The 20,896-nt window shown below is 52.2% G+C and overlaps 1 protein-coding gene across 1 annotated transcript in view; it reads left to right on the top strand.

Moving 5' to 3' along the window:
• Positions 1–2,931: 2,931 nt before the first annotated feature.
• The window catches only part of ZCCHC24 (zinc finger CCHC-type containing 24), a 64,642-nt gene continuing 46,677 nt past the window's right edge, over positions 2,932–20,896 (top strand). The window contains exons 1-2 of the mRNA XM_066242740.1: positions 2,932–3,364; positions 15,195–15,395. Coding sequence (XP_066098837.1) covers positions 3,119–3,364; positions 15,195–15,395 — 447 coding nt within the window. The 5' untranslated portion in view covers positions 2,932–3,118. The remainder of the gene's footprint in view (positions 3,365–15,194; positions 15,396–20,896) is intronic.

Raw genomic sequence — 20,896 nt, 5'->3', positions numbered from 1 at the left:
AGATGGAGCTGTCTCAGGGAATCCTGAAAGGTTAGCTGAGGAGCTGACCTCAGGTCAATCAGCTGCTATCCAGGCAAACTGCCTGTCATTTGCTCAAATTTATTGATCAACACTGAGTACAAAGTCCACGTGTTAAGCAGATGTGCTGTGGACAAGGGGAGGAGAAAAGTATTTTTAAAAAAGGAGAATTTCAGTCTTCAAAGGGGAGCGTGATCTGGCCATCCTTCCATCCACTATTTAACCATCAACCTACTATACTATCTATGTATGCACCAGGCACTGTGTACAGGGTGGGGGTAGTGGAGATTGTGAAAGGGACAGAGGCCACCAATGTGGATTGTGAAAGGGACAGAGGCCACCAGTGTAAGCACCCTGACAGCATCACATCACTCTGAAGGATGGGGAACCCAGACCATGTGGTCTCTCAAAGTGGGTGTCACACTCAGCCTCAAGCTGAGAACCATGACAGAAGGGTTTCATGTGGCTAGCCCTTTAGTCACATGCTCCATCACTACCTATTAATTGCCTTATACCTGGTGGTACCTGCCTGACCACTAAAGGAATTTGAATTTGCAAGCCATCCTAGGGCTACCTTCAAACTATCAGGATTACCCTTGCCAGAAGAAGAGTAGGAGACACAGAGAACTGTAGCTGGAGGTGGGTGCATCAGGGTCCCTTCTGGGTCCCCAACTGCCTACTTGTACAGGTGCCCCCTCTCTAAACAGCAGTTTTCTCTATAAAATACAGGGAAAGTCTAGATCAGGGGTTCCAAATTCTATCCACCACCATGCCCACTACCCTGGAACCTCAAAAATAGTAGATTTCCAGTGATGATCCCAAATATTTTCAAGAGTGAAATGGTTATTACATATGCTCCTAACAAATGTGTACCTTCTCTTTACCCAAGTAAGTTTAACAGCATTTGTTTCTCTGATAAATAAAAATATAAAGGCCTGACCTTTGGTGGCGCAGTGGATAAAGCATCGACTTGAAACTCTGAGGTCGCCGGTTCAAAACCCTGCACTTGTCTGGTCAAGGTACATATGGGAGTTGAAGTTGATGCTTTCTGCTCCCCCTTTCTTAGCCTGACCAGGCGGTGGCGCAGTGGATAGGGTGTTGGACTGGGATGCCAAGGACCCAGGTTTGAGACCCCAAGGTTGCCAGCTTGAGCATGGGCTCATCTGGTTTGAGCAAAAGCTCTTCAACTTGGACCCAAGGTCACTGGCTCGAGCAAGGGGTTACTTGGTCTGCTGAAGGCCCGCGGTCAAGGCACATTTGAGAAAGCAATCAATGAACAACTAAGGTGTCGCAATGCGCAACGAAAAACTAATGATTGATGCTTCTCATCTCTCCATTCCTGTCTGTCTGTCTGTCCCTGTCTATCCCTCTCTCTGACTCTCTCTCTGTCTCTGTAAAAAAAAAAAAAAAAAGATGTGTATGGTTTATGAGCTATGATTTGTATTCATAATTGCAAATCATTTGATAGACAAAATCTTTAAGCACATGATCAAATGAGACAAAAAATATCAAAGGGGTTCTTGGTTAGTGATACGGTGGGAAAGAGCTTCATTGGTCATCACAGATGTGGGTAGATGCAGGTTGTTGAGGGAAGTGGCAGAGAGCTGAACTTTGTGGAATGTTTTCTGATTACCAAGCTCAAACTGGTAAACTCACAAGATAGGACGGTGACTGTCCCCATTATATGGTACACTCTTAGAAGTTAGGTGCCACCTGAACGCTGGTGGAATGACACCAGAGCCAGGTATGAGGTAGGAAAGGTGACTCGGGTCTTCCTCAGGAGCCTTGACGGTAGCTAGTTCCCTGGCAATAGTGTAATGCAGGCAGCGCGTGACTATCCTGGAGTGAGAGGGTCCAGGGCTTTAAGCTAATTCAGGTGGGGGCAGGGCCTCACTCCAGGCATATTTGGACTAGCTGGGTCGTCCTGGGGGAAGGTGTGTGGCAGCCGTCTTCAGAGCTCCCTCGTACGCATCTGCGGTCTTAGGTCTTAGCGGCTCGGAGAGCTCAGCGGGTCCGGGGCAAGGAAAGCGAGGAGAAGCGAGGTTGGCCTAGAGCAGAAACAGGAGAGGGAGAGGGAGTGGGAGGAAGGCGAGGGAAGGGGGCGGGGAGTCCTTCCTGGGGCAGGAACCCGGGCCCCCCTTGGCAGAGCTGGCCTGCAAAACGATTTTGCAGATGGAAGGAATTAACTAAGAGGGGGAGGGTCCTGCGGTGATAGCGAGAGGAAGAAGGGAGAGGGAGAGAGAGAGAGAGAGAGAGAGAGAGAGAGAGAGAGTGTGTGTGTGTGTGTGTGTGTGTGTGTGTGTCTGGGAGAGGAGAGTGAGACAGAGAGACACATCAGACTAGACGGAAATGGAAAAGACGCACGGAAGACATTAGGAGAGAGACCGAACCACGGAGAAAGACGGACAGAAAGACGAGGGACACAGAAAATACTGTCAGAAGACAGAGTGTGAAAGGAAAAATGAATGAAAAAAAATAATTAGGGAGGATTTGGAAAGAATGAGGGACAGAAGAGAGCCGAGAGCAGAACGAGACAAGCCGAACTGTAGGAGCTGTACTGAGCTCCCTCCGGCCCGGAATGCCGCAAGGGCGCGGGGGGCGGAGTGAGGCCCAGAAGGGGGCCGCCCAGGGGCGGGCCAGCACGGAGCTACATATTTAGATGAGTCTTATTTCCCTACTATCACCGCCCCCCTACTTTATATTCAATAAAACAGCCAATGGAGGGCGAAGACGGTGTCAGAAGGGACGCGGCTTCCGTGGGCCCCACCCCGGGAGCGGTCGTCGAAGGGGTCAGCATTGAGGCAGATAGCGGATCACTGCGCGGGGCGGGGCGGGCGGCGCGAAGTGGGCGGGCCCAAAAGTTTCCTGCCCAACTTTCGCTGCCTCCTTCCTCCGCCCGCGCGCTGCGGCCGCAGTCGGGGGGAGGCGGCGGCGGCGGCGGCGGCGGCTGCGGGCAGCGCGCGGGGCGCAGGGCGCGGGGCGATCGCCGTCGGGGCACGGGCGACGGGCAGTGGGCGAAAGCTCCCCGGTGCCCGCCCCGCCGCTGGAGGTGGGGGGCGCGAGCGGGCTGCCGGGGAGGGGCCGGCACCGCCGCTGCAAAATGAGCCTGCTGTCGGCCATCGACACGAGCGCTGCCTCGGTGTACCAGCCAGCCCAGCTGCTCAACTGGGTCTACCTGTCGCTACAAGACACGCACCAGGCAAGCGCCTTCGATGCCTTCCGGCCCGAGCCAGCTGCCGGCGCTGCACCTCCAGAGCTGGCCTTCGGCAAGGGCCGCCCGGAGCAGCTGGGCTCGCCCCTGCACTCCAGTTATCTCAACAGCTTCTTCCAGCTGCAGCGCGGAGAGGTGGGTGCCCCTGCGCGCCCCCGCCCTCTGTCGACCGCGCGGGGCCTTTTCCTATCTGCCCCGCTCTTCTTGGCCTGGCCTGGCTCCGTATTGCCCGGCCCTGCTTGGCTTGGCTTTGCTCAGCTCTGCCAAACTCGCTGCCCGAAGTCCCCGGGGCGCCGGGAGCGCGTCACCTCCCGGCAGAGCCCAGCCGGGAGCAGCTCAGGCGCGGGCGGGGCTCTCCCGCCCCTTCTCCCAGCCCCCGGCGCCCTGCTCGAAGGGGATTTGTAGGGGAGCGGCTGGGCAGGGGGCTCTGGATTTTTTCCAGACAGCCGGGTGCGGCCAGGGCGGGGAACCCCTTCCAAGTGTCCTTCCCATACCCAACCCCATCCCCCTCTTGGCCACCGCTAGCTGGGACCGACAGGGCAGATTCTGCTCCGAGCTCTCTATGGAGGAGCCTAAAATCTTTTCTCCTTGGACCTCAGTGGTTTCCGACCCAAAGGGGACGTTCGAGAGCAGTGACTTGCCCAGAGGGCTTTTCCTGCTGTTTGCAAACTGGGACCCCCAGATACATCCTCCAGCTGCTCGCCCTCCCCCAGCCACATAGGAAGTGGTTTTTGAGGGCTTGACCCCACAGACTGCGCTGTCCCCCCCGCCCTCTCAGCCTGGAAGGAAATGAAAGGGAAATCCTCTTGAGCTCTTGGGAGGGGGGCGAGTAAGGGGAGAGGTTCCAGCTGCCAGTGCCTTCTCCAGAAACCTGGGCCGGCTGCTTGCAAAATCTGCTCTTGGGTAGATTCAGTTACAAAGTGGAAGGGGCAGTGTATCTTCCCCAGCTAGATAAACGCACAGATTGCCAGAAACTCCTAGCCCCTTTTGAGGGTCTTCATAGTCTTCCAATATAAATACTCCTCTCTCTCTTTAGCTAGACTCCGTCTCCTCCCCTACTCCCACTTTCTCCTGCTTCATTTGTGAACTGCAGACACCCTTCTGTGGCCTTCCCTTGCTCCCCTTCTGACAGCTCTCTGTAAAAGTTCAGGGGGAAAGTGTGAGGGAGAGAACACACGTGATGGTCATTTTCCTTCTAGACTTGAACACACCAGTTAGTTTTAGGACAGTAGGTAGGAGGGCAGAACTTTTGGGGGAGAAGGCACAGGCACCAGTATGCTGGGATGAAGGGTGAGACATAGGGTTACCCTTTCTGGCTCCATAATTTGTTCAATTCTGCCATTATTGATTAGGGTAGACATGAACATACAAAATTCTGGCCTTAGGGCCAGAAGTGGGCCAATACCAGGCAAGCTGAGAGGACTGGTTGACCCGTGCTGGACCGATTGGAGAGGCAGCCTTTGGTGCCAGGAGAAAGAATGTGTATGCCAAAGCTCTTTGTAAACTGTAATGCACTCTCCACGTGAGGAATTGTTCTTGGCTGGGAATCTTTCTTTCTTGTAAGAGACTTTGCTGCCTCTTCAGAGAACTGGCACTGGGAATCAGTGACTTTGGGGGACACTTTGTGGGGTGTTTCTTTCCTGTGGGTTTTTTTCAGTTGTTTGTTCTTGTATCAAACATTTGTTGAGCTCCGTGTGGGCCCCTGGGGATTCAGTCCCAGGCTCCTGGGGCCCAGATTAGAAGACAGTGAATGGTTGGGTGATTTCATGGGGGTCCTATGAAAGCCCTAAGGAAGGAGGGCTTCTGACTCTGACCTCAGGTCAGTTGGGGGTCCCTAATTAGCCCCTCCTAGCCTTCCTCTGTCCCCCACTCTATGGTCGCCTGGTTCCCCTCAGGTGGGTCTCTGCTGAGAGGGGCTGGGAGTTTGGGGCTATCAGGAGTCCTCTGTTGGGAGAAGGATGTTGTCCTTCCTCTTGGAAACTTCTGGCATCCAGGATCCCAGCTGGGTCTCGGACCTGACTCCTGTCTTTTCACTGGTGTTGACCTCACCCCAGGAGGAGGCACATTTCTTTGCGGGGGCCAGTGTAGAAGCAGTTGGTCAAGGTTATCTAGAGCAATGGTAGAGAAAAGTCTGCGTGACCTGACTTTGAAGTAACCCTCTGTCTCTGAGGCTCAGTTCACTCGTCTGTTAAGTGTAGTGTCTGCTGTTTCTCAGGGTGGTGCTTCAATAATGGCAAAATTGAATAAATTTTGTAGGATTTGAGAGCTGTTACACACTGGAGAGGATATGCCTACAGACAGGCTGGGGAGGGGGTGGGTAACAGGCTTCTCCTGGGCTCCTAGGCGGCTTCCGGATGGGCTGAGGGCTGTGCCTGCTAACTTCCAGAAGGCTCTACTGGCTTCAGGCTCACGCACTCTCACCGCCCAGCTGCTTCGCCTCCTAACCCTCTTGGAGCCCCAGCTGTGCTCCTGGGGACAGGCCTTTCCTGCATCTAGGACTTAGCTGGTGACTTAATGTGGCTCCAAAATAGCAACAGGCTGAGAAGGCAAGAAAGATAGCCCCCACCTGAATGCCACCAAGGGGCCGTGGAGAGGAAGCAGGTCGTGCGTGAGTTGAAGGGGACTCTATGGAGGGACCCAGGGATCCAGGAGCGTCACCATTCTGTACAAGGCCTGGCAGGCCTGGTGGCAGTGCCTGCGAATGTGACTTGCATGCTGACCGCTGACCACGGCCTGTCTGCACCAGTCCCTGTGCCAAGAGCCCACCCCCTCCCGCACCACCTCCAAGCTGCTCCCACCACAATAGCAAAACACCATGAATGCAGCTGGGATTTGGGCGGGGGGCGGGTGAGGACATGGGGGCACAGAAGCCCATTGTGCCCCTGGAACCTCAGCTCTGGAAGCTGAAGATAAGCCAAAGGTTTTGAGGGAAACTGGCCCCGAAAGCAGAGAGATGGTAGAGTTCGTGCACAAGTGCAGGACCACGTGACAGAAGGTGGCTTGGGTGCCTGTGGGGGCTCCTCCGCTCCTCAGCTCATGGTGAAGGTGCCAGGCCAAAAGAGGCACAGGCACTTTGTGCGTTTTTTAAAAGGCATCTCAGTCTAGAAACTGGGTCCTGTGGACTCTGCTTCAACACATGACCTGTGACAACTATATGTCTCTGAAAAGAGATTCCTGAGGTCCTTGGTTTATGCCATCTCCCCCCCCCCCCCAGGTACCCAAGGGAGGCGGCTCTTAGAGGGAGTGGGGGCTGGGAGGCAGAGGTCTTCCCTGCCAAGTTTTGTCTGGAATTTAAATTCACAGCATTGTGCATGCTGTGAGACTCCACTCCCAGAAAAGTCCAGTCACCACTTGTTGAGCATTATTAGCTCTTGTGCCCCTCAGAGGGATGCCCAGAGACCCTCCTGGGTAGTCCCTGTACCCCCTCAAAGGGCGATGTAGCTGTCCCATTCCAGGTCAGATTAGGTCAGCCATTTTCACTTCCTCTTCTCCAGGGACAGATGTGGCTTGAAGATGTGGCCTTATGGTCAAGGATGCTTTGTGGGGGTTGGAGGAAGGGCTTTGGGGTCAAATGTATATGGAAAGCATACTGTCCCTTTTTCAGAGACACACATGCCTTCTAGCACAGTAAAGGTTTTGAGAAGTCCTGCAGCATAAAACCTATTAACCTTTCTTCAGTGCAACACTTTCCATACCTATTTGATTGGAGCACGTTTTGGGACAGAACACCTCCCAGTGTCCTTCGGAACATCTCCCAGCCCAGGGAATGCTCCAGCAAGACAGACCTCTCTCTGGTTGGAGAGTTTCAACCCTTAGAGGCTTCTTTCTGCTGGAGCTGCAAACCCAGGGACCCTCCCTAGGCCCTGGCACTGTCCTCTGCACCACTGAGGGCCACCTCCCCTTTACCACTCTGGCTTGCCTGTGGGAAATTTGGGAACAGCAGCAAAGGTGTCACAAGGCTTAGCAGATGGGGCTTTGACAATTCTGCATAGGCAGGGCTATTAGAAGCCTAGAAAGAGAGACTGTGGGGTCCTATTTTAAAAGGGCTCCAGGTCTTGACAGTCTTCTGAAGGTTTTGATGTGTCACCTGTGCCCTCCACAGGTGTAGATGAGCCAAGGCATATGGATGTGTAGAACAAAGCCACATACCTGTGTGAGGATGGAAATTTGTCTCAGTAGGGCCAAGAGTGGGCTTCAGGAGCTGATTTGTTCCCAGCAGCCTTTGTAGTCTGTGTGGGGTAGTTTAGGGAGTGCAGACCCAAGTCCTGGGAGAAGTGACCGTTCTAGCCCAGCCAGGAGTTTGAGAGGATGTCTTCCCACCCCAGGAGGTCTGAGCTCTGATTTAGCAAGGAGGACTGTCATTCGAGGGCCTGTTGGCTGAGGTGGCCTGACTTTCCATCCATCAAATTAAGCTGAGTGGGCCTTGCCTCAGAGAGGAGACCACACCTCAGGGACCTTTTGAGTCTGGTGGGGGTGGGGAGAGCAAGCAACACTAGTAATTACTAATTAGCAGCGTCAGGGAGGCAGGTGCTGTGAGCAACCAGAAGGAGGCTCTGCAGAGAAGGTGGCCCTTGAGTGGCAGTCCCTTATGCTTGAGTGGTGCTTTAATTTGGCTTCTCTGTCTTCATTGCTCCCATTTTCAGAAGAGAAAACAGGCCTGGCTAGTCACTCCGCAAGTCAGTGACAGATCTAGATCTAGAACTCCCCTGTACTCAGACTGCATTACTCTGGCCCATTCTGCTGGCCTTCAGGTTAGCTGTCACCTGGATTGTTCTGTGGGCAGACCAGAACTGGGGTGTTCTGTCCAGCCTTAGTGCCTCTGATGTTTTGTCCCTGATCTTGGGAAGGTAAGTCCCAGGGCAGCCTGGTTTGGGAGAGCCAGAGGAGATGGACACTGAGCACTTCCGATACTACTGCCTCACCTCATAGCCTGTCTGTAGCATCCCCATTGTCCTGATGGGGAAACTAAGGCTCTTTAAGAGGAGGATGAAACAGTCAGGAAATCAGTGGCAGACCCAGGGCTCTAGCTTAGGTCTCAGGATACTTGAACTGTTCTGTGTGTGTATATGTGAGTGAGTGTGTGTGTGTGTGTGTGTGTGTGTGTGTGTGGTGGTGGTGGTGGTGTATAATCTCTCTTTTTTTAAGTGAGAGGAGGGGAGATAGACAGACTCCCACATGTGCACCACCCGGGATCCACTCGTCAGCCTCCGTCTTGGCCAATGCTCGAATCAACTGAGCTATCCTTAGTGCCTGAGGCCCTTGCTCCAACCAACTGAACCACTGGTTGCGGAAGGGGGAGGGGGAAAGAGAAGCAGATGGTTGCTTCTTATGTGTGCCCTGACCAGGGATCAAACCTGGAACTTCTGCATGCCACCAACGCTCTATCCACTGAGCCAGCCAGCCAGGGCCAAATCTTTTATTCTGTCCTCTAGCCTTGGTCTACTTGGGGTTTCTGAAAACACGAGGCAGTCCCACTCCTCAAAGCTTTTGCACTTGCTATTACTTCTACCTAAAATTACTTTTTCTGGGCACAAGCCCCTTCTCTGGCGGCACACCTCCTCCAGCTTCTTTGTCCCCCCACTTTCTGCACGTGGTACAGGAGTTGTATGGTAAACCACATGCTAATAATTGGTCTTGGCGTAAACTATGTGCTCTATGTGTCTGTCTTGATAGCCCTGTCAGCACTCTGAGAGTGAGAAGCTCAGCTTTTCCCACTTTGCAGCCCTAGCATCCAGTGCTTAGTCCTTGCCCAGGGCGTACTAGGTGCTCAGTTAATGTTTACTAAGTAAATGGGTGGGAGGATGACTTGAATAGAACCTTCTCCTCTTTTCCTCCCCCAGGCTTATGACTATGTGAGTTTTCTCCTCAGTCTCTTAGCCTCCTGTTTTATCTCAGAAAGAATGTTTAATCTTGATTAATTGGAAAGAGGTGACTTGGGAGACGGTGACACCTTGTCCCGAGAGGAGTCCCAGCAGAAGCTTAGGTATCCTAATGGTTCTTGCCCTTCTTTGCTATAGACCTCTTTGAGGATCTGAAGTGGCTAGAGTTTCTCTCCTTAACACAAAGCACAGAGCACAGCATATGTGCACAAGCAGACACACATGGTTGTACATGAATTCAAGGGGACCATGGCACCCTCATGTCAATCATGGACTCCTAATGAGGGCCTCCTGATGTTGAGGCTGCAAGCCTCAGTGTTACCTCAGACTGACTACATGTTAGGGTCCCTTCTAGTTCTTGGGTTCGGATTCATGCTTTCTGCTTTCATTCAGCGAATATGTTTTAGAAGCAAGAGGTGGCCTGGTCCCCAGGCCTGTGCTCTCTCTGGGCAGAGGGCATCTGGCTGTGAAGTGTGAGCACCTGTCAGGTGGCTGGTGACTTGGGCAGGAGTAGAGGAACTGAATGAGGAGGGGTCTCCCCTGTGTCCTCACTGCCTTGTCCTGCTGTCACTGCTCCTCCACCTCCTGGTCTTGTTCCCGTTTCTCTCCCCACCCCTCCCTGACCAAAAAGAACATGGATTGCTTATTTAAGTTAGGATGTCTTATTGAGCACTGGCTGTGTTTGGGGAATTGTGTTTTGCACATCCTGGGTGCACGGACCTCAGGGGCAATGGTGCCACTGGGAGTCCGGGTGAAGTGTTGAAGGTGCCAGCTCCGCCACGCTCCTGGCCTGCAGGTCGGCTTTGGACTGTGGAAACAAGCAGGAGCAGAGCTGGGGTCTGGCGCGGCTGGGGAATCCTTCCCTCTGGGTATGGTTTATTTTCCCATTGGCCAACTCCTTGCCTTGACAGCTAGTGTCTCCTCCTCTCCCAGCCCAGCTCAGCCCACACCCGCCTCTGCTTGCGTGCCTGTGTGCGTGTACGTGTGCACTTGACTGTGGGCTGGCACCCGAGATAGACCCTGGGGTAGAAGAAGGGCAGATCCTTTGGAGAAAGGGTAGAGTCATTTGCAAGATGAATGGTTTCTTGTCTCAAAGAGAGAAGTGTGGGCGAGCATGTGTGTGCAAGTGAGTGTATATGTGCGCACACACATCTGTGTGTGGGGGTACAGGGGACACTTTTGGGATAAGAAAGCAGTTGTTCAGTTCAACTGATGAAAGAAGCCCCACTGTAGCCGGGACTGAACTCAGAGGTTCCCCCTCGGGGCTCTACGTGGGCTCGTGGGGCAGTGCTCAACATCCGCCCCTGCCAGGCCTCTTGTCCTCAGGTGCTGCCCTCCTCTCCGCCCTTCCCTGTGAGTGCTGCTTGTCTGCCTGCTGCCCCTGCCTCTGCTCTGACTGCTCTCTCCTCCCTCCAGGTCCATCTCGGAAGCTTCTGTCCACCTGCCCTAGTTCTGGCATGCCTCCTACCTACTGTGCCCTCTTACTGTCCTGGTGCGGGGGGCAGGGCAGGAAGAGCAGAGCTTGGCAGACTGAACCAGACCTGGATATCTGCCTCTGGACTCCCTAGGCAGAATCCTCAGCAGAACCACCAGCTCCAGGGCCCAGATCCCTCACATAGCCCAGGAAAGCTGGGGCTTCATCTTGCCAGTGCTGAGGGGCTTGGCAATATGATGTCACACGGCCTCTGAACCAGGACTGGTTTACACCTGGCGTTCTCCTCTGGCTCCTCTTCCTGGAGGGGAAGCCAAGCCTTGGAGGCTGTGTGGTGGCTGAAATACCACGGGCAACAGATCTGGGGTGGGTGTCAGTGTCTGCTCAGCCACGTGCTTGGGCAAGTTACTCAACTTCTCTGAGCCCTTGTTTCCAGTTCTATAAAATAATGAGAAAGGGAAAGGATCTAGCTGAGATGTCACACAAGTAGGATCAGAATAAACTTTAGTGTCTTCCGAGCTAACTTTCTCCAGCAGCCAAGCCAGAACCTTGGAAAAGTTGCAGCTATGGACAGGACTCTGACACTCTGTCCCCTAGATGTGGTGTGAGGATCCCACACTTCCTGCTCACTGCTTGGGTCCTTGGGAAGCAGGACTGGTGGCTTTTCCCCCAGAATGATAATTTTGGACTTGATGGCCCAGAGACTTCTATCCATCTACTAATGGGGTATTGTCAACCAGAGCCCAAAGCAGCTTAACCTGGGGTGAGGCCACCCTCCGACTTAGTTCACAGGAACTAGGAGACCCGAACCTAAATCCTTAAAGGTGGTAAGGCATCCGCTCCCTCTTCTGTCAAGTGGGGCTCCCAGGCCCTTTGCTGCTTTTGAGTGTCTGTGCCTAGGACCATCACAAGTGTAGGGAGTTCCTGAACACTTTGGGCTCTGGAGTGACAAGATTGCAGGATCTTATTCAGGGGTGTCCAGCCTCATGGAGACATGAGGAGGTATCATCATGCAAAGGGATTGGAGAGAGGATTCAGGCAAGGGCAGGGGAGGCATGGGGTGGTCCCCACCCCCACCTATAGCATTGAGAGACAGGGCTATGGCTGCAAGGCCCAGGAGGCCCCTGGAGGGAGCTAGGGCCTCTGTGGCCAGCAGGGCCTTGGGAACACCTCTGAAGCTATGCATTTCACACTGGCCTGTGGAGTTCGAGGCCTGAGTGGCGGTTTCACGGCCCCACCACTAGAATTAGACCCAGATCAAGAGCCAGGTCCTGCAAGAGGTCTGGATGGACACAGAGGGCCTCCTAGGGGTGGACAGCAAGTGAGGAACTGGAGGTAGAAAAGCTATGGTCCATGGACACACAGAGGAGCAGCTCGGCTGTTGCAGAGTTAGCGGCTGACTACTGACGGGGTGTCCTGCCCAGCCTTGCCCTTGGCTGCAGATGGCAGGACCTGGAACAGAGGCGTTCTTGGTGATTGCGTGCGGTGGCAAGCTGGGCTCTGGGAGTATCGTTTAGTGCCTGGGCGTCAGACCGTAAGATAGTAGGCTGCAGGGCCATCAGGGCTGCCCACCCTCCCTGCTGCATTTCACATTTTGCACATGGGAAACCCAAGAGGTCAGGCCCCAACTCTGCAGCCAGAGGGGAGGAAGCTCTGTGTCCTGGTCTCTGCTCCATCCAGTGGGCACAGGCCAGGGAAACATCTGAGAGGCTGGCTCACCTTTCACCTCCCTGGCCCGAGCTCCTCCTCCTTCAGAGAGGAAACAGCTTGCTGCCCCACCCACCTTTGCGACAGGCGCAGTGCAGGCAGCAAGCCAGACTCCTGGCCCTTGGGTCTGACCGTGTCCTCTCTGGGTCTCAGTCTCTCCACCTGTGAGAGCAGGGTTGTCTCAGCTCACCACTCTCTGCCCTTCCAGCTCCAAGGTGGCAGCGTCTTGAATGGGGTCTGGAGCAGCCATGAGGGACAGGCCAGAGCACTCTGGAGGTGGGAGCAGCAGGGAGGAGAGGAGCCGCTGCGTGGCAGGGCCCTCCTGTCACCTTGTGAGGGGCTGAGCTGCCAGGGAGAGGGCAGCCTGCTCGAGGCCTCAGGTTGCCCATGGGCAGGGCCCAGGCCCAGGGAACGGCTCTCGGTGGGGTCCGAGCCCTTTCTGGTGCCGCTGGGCTTCCCCTGCCTCTTGCTGCCGAAACAGCCCTGATTCCTGTGGACTTGCTTAACTCTCATCCAGAAAAGAAAAAGGAAAGAAAAGGGGGAAAAAGAGGGTGTTGTTTGTGAAACTGCATGTCCCAGCCTTGAGGGTGAGTCACGCATTTATAAATGCTTCAAGTTTTGTGTTCGGAGGAACTTCCATCAGGGAGGCCCCTCAGGCCGGTGTGGGAGGGGCCTAGAGTCCACCCAAAGAGAGACCTTGACAGCGAGAAAGCCCAGGTGTTCTGCCAGGTGGGGCTGGGTCGGTTGTCCCTGAACTGCCTGGAGGGACTTTGAGATGCAGATTCGAGCTGGGGTGAGGGAGGAGGCGTTAGTGTCTCATGGGGACAGATCTTCAGTTTGGGATGATGAAAAATGTCTGGAGATGGATGGGGTGATGGTTGCATAAAAATAAATGCACTTAATGGTACTGAACTGTACAGTTAAACATTAAAATGATAGATTTTATGTATGTGTAGTTTACCACAGGAAAAAGTATAGGTTCCAAGTCCTTTATCCCAGTTGGCTTCTTTGATAGGTTTGAAGTGGGGCCCAGAAAACTGTATTTGTTACAAGTTTCCCAGGTCATTCAGTGCAAGTTGGAACATACTCATCTAATCTGTATAATGGGACAGTGACTCACAGGGTTGTGAGCACCTGCTCTTAATATGTGTAAAGTTTTCAGGGCCTGGCACAGAGTAGGTGCTCAGTTATCATCTAATCCCACTTCCGTTGGAACCTTCCCATGCCCCGTGAGGTTGCGTAGTGTCACCTTGCGTACATACGGGATGGGGCACCTTCTGCCTCTCGAGATGCACCACCCCACCTGGGCCATGTGAGAGCCGGAGAGATGCCCTCAGACTGAGTATAGGTTTGTGCGGTATCTTCCACTGACCTGGGTTTCAGGGCAGCACTGGACAGTGCTGGAGCAGAGATTGTCAGTAGGAGCATTTGAGTTCTGCCCAGTTCCTGGAGGCTGACTGTGTGCAGGGCCCGGCTGCCCTGGATGTACTGTCTGTGCCTTTCCTTCCAGACCTACACGAGGGAGAACAGCGGCCCGGAGAGGGAGAGGGCTGGCCCAGAGTCACAGAGCAGGGCAGCCAGGGAGTCAGAGAGTGTTGGCACCCAGATGGTGAGGGCTGTATCCTCTGGGAAGGGAGTGCCAGACCCCAGAGATGGAACAAGCAGGGAGCTGAGGATACATGTGTGAGGGAGGGGCCTGTCCTGCTTGTAGGGGGTGCCTGATCCCCTGGGGCCAGCTCTTAGCTCACCTCCATCCTCTTCTCATGCGGTGGGGACCCAGAAAGGACTGTCCGCATCCTGGGCCTCTGTCAGCCCCATGTTTGTAAGGGAGCCTGAGGCAACTTCCTCTTAGGGACTCTCCTCGCCCCTCGGCCTAGGGATTCCCAAGAACAAGGCCATGTCTCTCTATTAGACCCAAGGCCCCTAGTTCACTTCTGGAATTCTTGGGCACCTGAGCTGGGGCCAGGGGATACCCAAACCCATTCCCAGGTTTGTCTCTGACCCTTCTGAGAAAGCTGCCTCTTTCAGCCTTGGCCTTGACCCAGGAAAGGGAACCCACCTCCCTGCCGGCACCATCTTTACTAAATTCCAGTGTGCCTGGCCGCAGAGCCTGTGGCTCCTATAAATAGAGGGTATATATACCGGGAGGGGCCTGGGCTGCATCTGCTTTGAAGCCAGGCAAGACATCTGGTTCCTGTCAACTGGAGGTGGGAGAGGTGGGAGAGGTGGGAGAGGTGGGCCACTTCCTCCCTGGGCTCCAAGAGAGCTGGCGGAGCCGGGCCGAGGGCTCCCCAGACAGTCTGCACAGGCCTCCAGCTGCCGGAGACGGGGCAGAGTGTGGCTCCCAGTCCAGTCTTCTGTACAAGGGAAACCATGATGCATCTGATCTTCCTCGTTCTTACAAGTTGAAGAAACTGAGTTAGCTCAGAGATAAGTGACTTGTCCATAGTCACTCCACCAGTAAGTGGCAGAGCGCCAAACCTAGCAGGCTGTTGTTTGCTATACCTGCTTATCTGCTGGCACCGTGCAGAGAACTAGTGATAATAGTGATGATCACGATCATTATCATTACCACCACTATGGAGCGGTTCCTAAGTGCCAGGTAGGAGAGTAGTGCTGTACGTGACTTCACGTTAGTCTTTATAGAAACCCTAGGAGGCAGTTGTTATTATTCCCATTTCCCAGACAGGGCCACTGTGGCCCAGAGTGGTTATTTGGTTTGTTCATAACATACAACTAGAGTTAGGATTTGAACTCAAGCTCCAGGAGGCCAGAGCCCATGGGCAGCTGCAGGGTCATTGTGAATTCACGTGTGTGTGTTTGTGTGTGTGTGTGTGTGTGTGTGTTTGCCCGTGCGCACACATGCCCATGGAAATTTCCTTGAGCTCATGGCTGCCCATGAATGTGTCTAGGCCTTCCGGAGTCCTCACAGCCTCTGTCCCCACAGGCACTGAGCAGCAGTGTGTACAAGAGCGCCTCGCCCTATGGCTCCCTCAACAACATCGCTGACGGCCTCAGCTCCCTCACTGAGCACTTCTCTGACCTGACCCTCACCTCTGAGACTCGAAAGCCCAGCAAGAGACCCCCACCCAACTACTTGTGCCACCTGTGCTTCAACAAAGGACACTACATCAAGGACTGCCCCCAGGTAAGGCAGCCTGGCCCAGGCGGAGGTCATGGGTCCCCCACTGACCTGTGGACCAGCTTCTATGGGTAGAGCCCTTGCTCTCCCCCACCCCGATCCTCCCTCCTCTGCTTCCATGAGCAAATGGCCCTGTGGCCCTCTCTGCTCCCAACCTTTTCGTCCCCTCTGGTATTTCTGAGATAAGACTGGCGGATAAGAACAGGATGGAGATCCAGGTTGGACCTGCACTGGTTAGGCAGCAGTCTGGGTGGGGGACCCCAAGATGAGGTTCTGGGCCTTCAAGTCCCTTACCCGTCTTTCTGCCAGGGTGGGTCCAGTAACGGTGAGGCAGGACGGGGGCCAGCAGCCTCCTCATAGCTCTCTCCCGAGATCCCATCTCCTCACACTCACAGGGAAGGAATGTGGGCTCTGGGCCAGGAATCCAGATGTGCGCCCCCTCCCCCAGACCCCCTCTGCCTCCCCTGCAGCAGGCTTCCCCTCAGCCTACTGCCTGTGAGGGAGTAAGTGGCCGCACCCTGACTGTGCCCCCATGATGGGCCTGGGTAAAGGCGCTGTGGGGCTGGGGAGGGAGGGGACCAGAAGATTGAAGTGTAGAGAGCAGCCCCCGTCTCACTGGATGCTTGGCTACGACTGGGTGGGGCTTCTGGGCAGACCCCATTCTCGAGAGGACCCTGGCTCTCTGATAGACATGGCTTTGGAATCCCAGGGAGAGAGGGTAACAGTTGTTTTTTGTTGTTGTTGTTGTTTTTTAAATTTCAGACTTTATTTATTCATTTTAGAGAAGAGGAGAGAGAGAATGAGAAGGGGGGGAGGAGCAGGAAGCATCAACTCCCATATGTGCCTTGACTGGGCAAGCCCAGGGTTTCGAACCAGTGACTTCAGCATTCCAGATAGACGCTTTATCTACTGCACCACCCCGGGTCAGGCAACAGTGGTTTTAAGTACAGTATGAGATTATCAGTGATTTTTCCCTATTATTTTTTCATAGTTTCTAGTGTTTTTAATGAGGTGGTACGACTTTTATAGTATTTTATATATGTAATGGAAACAAAATCCTGTACAGTCAGAAACCCACGCTGTCCCACCCTCCAGATGGGAGCCGAGCGCATGGCTGGGTGGGGCTGGTCCCTCCAGGTCCAGTGGGAGCCGACACGCACTTCTTGCTCATCATGACCCTCACAGACGGCCGTGCCCTGCTTTCTGTGCTTGCCGCTCAAAGTGCAGCCAGGCGCCGCTGAATCCGTGTTGCCTGGGAGCTTGTCAGAAATACAGAATCTCAGGCCCGCCCAAGGCTGCATTTTAATAAGACCCTCCACCCACCAGTGATTCATGTACACCAGTGATCTTGGCCTCCCCCTGGGCGAGGGAGGCCCTCCTTGGTTCCTAAGTAGTGGGAGCTGACCCACAGGAGGCTGTTCTCCAGATCCACGCTCTGGTGAGCCTGTCTACTCAATATGTAGAAAGCAAACAGGCAACTAAGGACCCAGTTGGTCTTCAGAGCTGTGTCCATGGTCCATCATCAGCACCCCCGTGCCCTCCCAAGCTGAGCCCTCAGCAGAGGGGTTCTCTGTTCTCAGTCATCCACAAAACACCTCAAAAGTTCATCTTCATCCTGTCCTGCCTGCAGCCTGTGAAGTGGGTAAGGCAGGCCTTAGCCCTACCGAGGGCATGGGTGCTGTGGTAAGCTCTCCAAGCATGACTGGTGCTTACAACCACCTGACGTGTAAAGTGCTCTTGTCAGCCTCATGTGACGTGCGGCTTTGTGTGAGTCAAGCACTATATGAGATGACTGAGCGGGTCAGTGGAGGAGCTGAGATTTTAAACTGCACCCCCAGCAGGTGACACTCAGACACCATCAGGGGCTCTTGGGTCTCCGAGGAGGTGTGCTCACGCTGGGCTTCCAGGCCAAGGAGGGCATGAATGGGGCTGGGGATTGAGGGGAGAAGGGTGGCAGTGCCTCCCACAGAGTGGCCAGGGGAGGTGGCGGGCTGGTGAAGTGATGTGTGAGTGTGGGGCCAAAGGTCTTCTGCATGTGGGGACAGGTGGGGACAGGTGTGCCTGCCCTCAGTCCTCTCACCCTCCATGCAGGGCAACCCTGGTTCTTTATTTTTTTATTTTATTTTTTTTACAGAGACAGAGAGAGAGTCAGAGAGAGGGGTAGATAGGGACAGACAGACAGGAATGGAGAGAGATGAGAAGCATCAATCATCAGTTTTTCGTTGCAACACCTTAGTTGTTCATTGATTGCTTTCTCATATGTGCCTTGACTGTGGGCCCTCAGCAAACCAACTAACCCTTTGCTCGAGCCAGTGACCTTGGGTCCAGGCTGATGAGCTTTGCCCAAACCAGGTGAGCCCGCGCTCGAGCTGGCATCCTGGGTCCTCCGCATCCCAGTCTAACACTCTATTCACTGCACCACCGCCTGGTCAGGCAACCCTTGTTCTTTATGTGGATCACATAGTCTGCTCACTTATCTTGTACAGGGCTCTTTACTCTCTGGCAGAAATATAAATAACAGTCCCATTTTGCAGTTGAAGAAAGAGTCTCAGAGAGGTGACATGCTGATGACAGGGCAGGCCAATATGAGCACCCCGGTCTTGAGACCTCCATGCTCTTTGCCTCCCTGAGCACCGATGTCACTCTGAGCAAGACACCCATGACCGGTGGAGCCTCACTTTCTCCCTTGAATGGGTAGAGGTCCTCTTCTGGCCCCATCACAAACCTGATTCTATCTGGGACTGCTGCAGGCCCAAGGGTCTCCCTCCACCCTTGAGGAGAGGTGGGAAGGCAAAGGCTCGAAACATTAGTTTCATCATCTGTAAGATGAGGCTGATGAGGACTCTACCTCATAGGACTGTGAGAGTCCATTGAAATAAATGGAAAAGGCTTCACACAGTGCCTGGCACATGGTGGGCACTCAATAAATGTTGGCTAGCATTGTTTTTCTCCCTTGGGTCACAATGGAGAGTGCACTCAACCAGCAAGGTCCTAGGTATTTTGTAAGGCTGGAATTTAATTTGGTGTTCCCCACCACTCACCTGACCACAACCTCGGGGCAATGAGGGGCTAGATTCATCTCTATACCCCTCACTGTCTGACCCCATGCCAGCCCAGAGACCACACACAGCAGGTGCTAAGCGCAAGTCTTCATGAATGAAGGGACGTGTGAACGAGGCTTTTATAAGGCATGGAAACCTTTGCTTCAAGTAAAATATTATAAGGAGCTCAGAATTTATAATATTTAAAAGTGGAGTGCTTATTTTATAAGGAGCTCAGAATTTATAATATTTAAAAGTGGAGTACTTATTATTAGTAGCTTTAATGAGATGTAATTTATTACCATATAATTTATCCATTTAAAGTGTACAATTCAATGAGTTTTAGTATATTCACATAGCTATATAACCATCACTACAACCATCAATAGAACATTAATCACCTCAGAAAGAAACCACACACTCCCCAGCTGTCACCCCTATTCCTCAGCCCCTAGGAAACCACTAATCGACTTTCTGTGTCTATAGATTTGCCTATTATAAACATTTTATATAAATAGAATGATATACTATGTGGTCTTTGTGCCTAGATTCTTTCACTGAACATACTCTTTTCAGGTTTTGTCCATGTATTATCATTTATCAATTCCATGATTTGGGAAGTGTTCCATCCCATTCTATTTTCTGGAAGATTTGTGAAGAATTATTATTAATTTTTAAAAAATGTTTGGTAAAGTTTATCTGTGAAAGCATCTGGCTTGGGCTTTCCTTTATTTCTTTTAATTTTTATTTATTGATTTTAGATAGGAAGTGAGAGAGAGAGAGAAACGTCAATGTGTTGTTCCACTTATTTATGCATTCATTGGCTGATTCTTGTATGTGCTCTGACTGGAATCGAACCCATGACCTTGGTATATCTGGATGATGCTCTAACTAACCGGGCTACCTGGCCAGGGCCAGGTAGATATTTTTTTAAATTACTAGTTCAATCTCCTTACTTATTATAGATCTATTTAGATTTTCTATTTCTTCTTGAGTATGTTTCTGTAGTTTGTGTCTTTCTAAAAATTTGTCCATTTCATCTGTTATTTAATTTGTTGTTCATAATCTAATTCTTTTCATTTATGATTCTTGTAATTTGAGTCTTCTCAATCTAAGAGTTTGTCAATTTCTTTGAACTTTTCAAAGAACTGAGTTTAATTTCCTTTATTATTTTTATATTCTCAATTTCATTACTTTTCATTTTAATCTTTTTAAAATTGTGGCAAAATATATATAACATAATATTTACCATCTTAACCATTTTTAAGTGTATAGTTCAGTGGCATTAAGTACATTCACATTGTTGTACAAACATCGCACCATTCATTCACAGAACTCTTCATCTTGCAAAACTGAAACTCTGTACCCATTAAGCAATAATCCCTCCCCCAACCCCAGCCCTGGCAACAACCATTTTACTTTCTGTCTCTGAATTGCACTACTCTAGGAACCTCTTAGATGTGGAATCATGCAGTATATATCCTTTTGCAATTGGCTTATTTCTCTTGGAATATCCCCAAGGTTCATTCATGTTGTAACGTGTGACAGGATTTCCTTCCTTTTTTTTATTTTATTTTATTTATTTATTTATTTATTTATTTATTTTTTACAGAGACAGTGAGTCAGAGAGAGGGACAGACAGGGACAGACAGACAGGAACAGAGAGAGATGAGAAGCATCAATCATTAGTTTTTCGTTGCGCATTGCAACACCTTAGTTGTTCATTGATTGCTTTCTCATATGTGCCTTGACCGCGGGCCTTCAGCAGACTGAGTGACCCCTTGCTGGAACCAGTGACCTTGGGTTCAAGCTGGTGGGCTTTTTTTTGCTCAAACCAGATGAGCCTGCGCTCAAGCTGGCAAGCTTGGGGTCTCGAACTTGGGTCCTCTGTATCCCAGTCCGACACTCTATCCACTGCGCCACCGCCTGGTCAGGCTTTCCTTCCTTTTTTGAGGTTGAATAATATTCCTGTGTGTGTGTGTGTTGTGATTACCACATTTTGTTTATCCATTTATTAATCAGTGGACAACTGAATTGGTTTCACTTTTTGACTGTTGTAATGCTGCCACGAACGAGGGTGCGCACATGTTCCTGAGGCCTTGCTTCTAAGTCTTCACTCAGATCCATTACTTCCTTCCTTCAGCTTGCTTTCAGTTTAGTTTCCTTTTTCTAGTTTCTTTTTTTTTTTTTTTCAGGGACAGAGAGTCAGAGAGAGGGATAGACAGGGACAGACAGACAGGAACGAAGAGAGATGAGAAGCATCAATCATCAGTTTTTCGTTGCGACACTTTTAGGAGTTCATTGATTGCTTTCTCATATGTGCCTTGACCGTGGGCCTTCAGCAGACTGAGTAACCCCTTGCTCAAGCCAGCGACCTTGGGTCGAAGCTGGTGAGCTTTTTTTTTTGCTCAAGCCAGATGAGCCCGCACTCAAACTGGCGACTTCGGAGTCTCGAACCTGGATCCT

Source organism: Saccopteryx bilineata, chromosome 9 (assembly GCF_036850765.1).
Source record: "Saccopteryx bilineata isolate mSacBil1 chromosome 9, mSacBil1_pri_phased_curated, whole genome shotgun sequence".
Classification (NCBI taxonomy): Eukaryota; Metazoa; Chordata; class Mammalia; order Chiroptera; family Emballonuridae; genus Saccopteryx; species Saccopteryx bilineata.
Note: the sequence above shows the minus strand (reverse complement) of the source record. Positions and strands in the feature narration are given on the sequence as shown.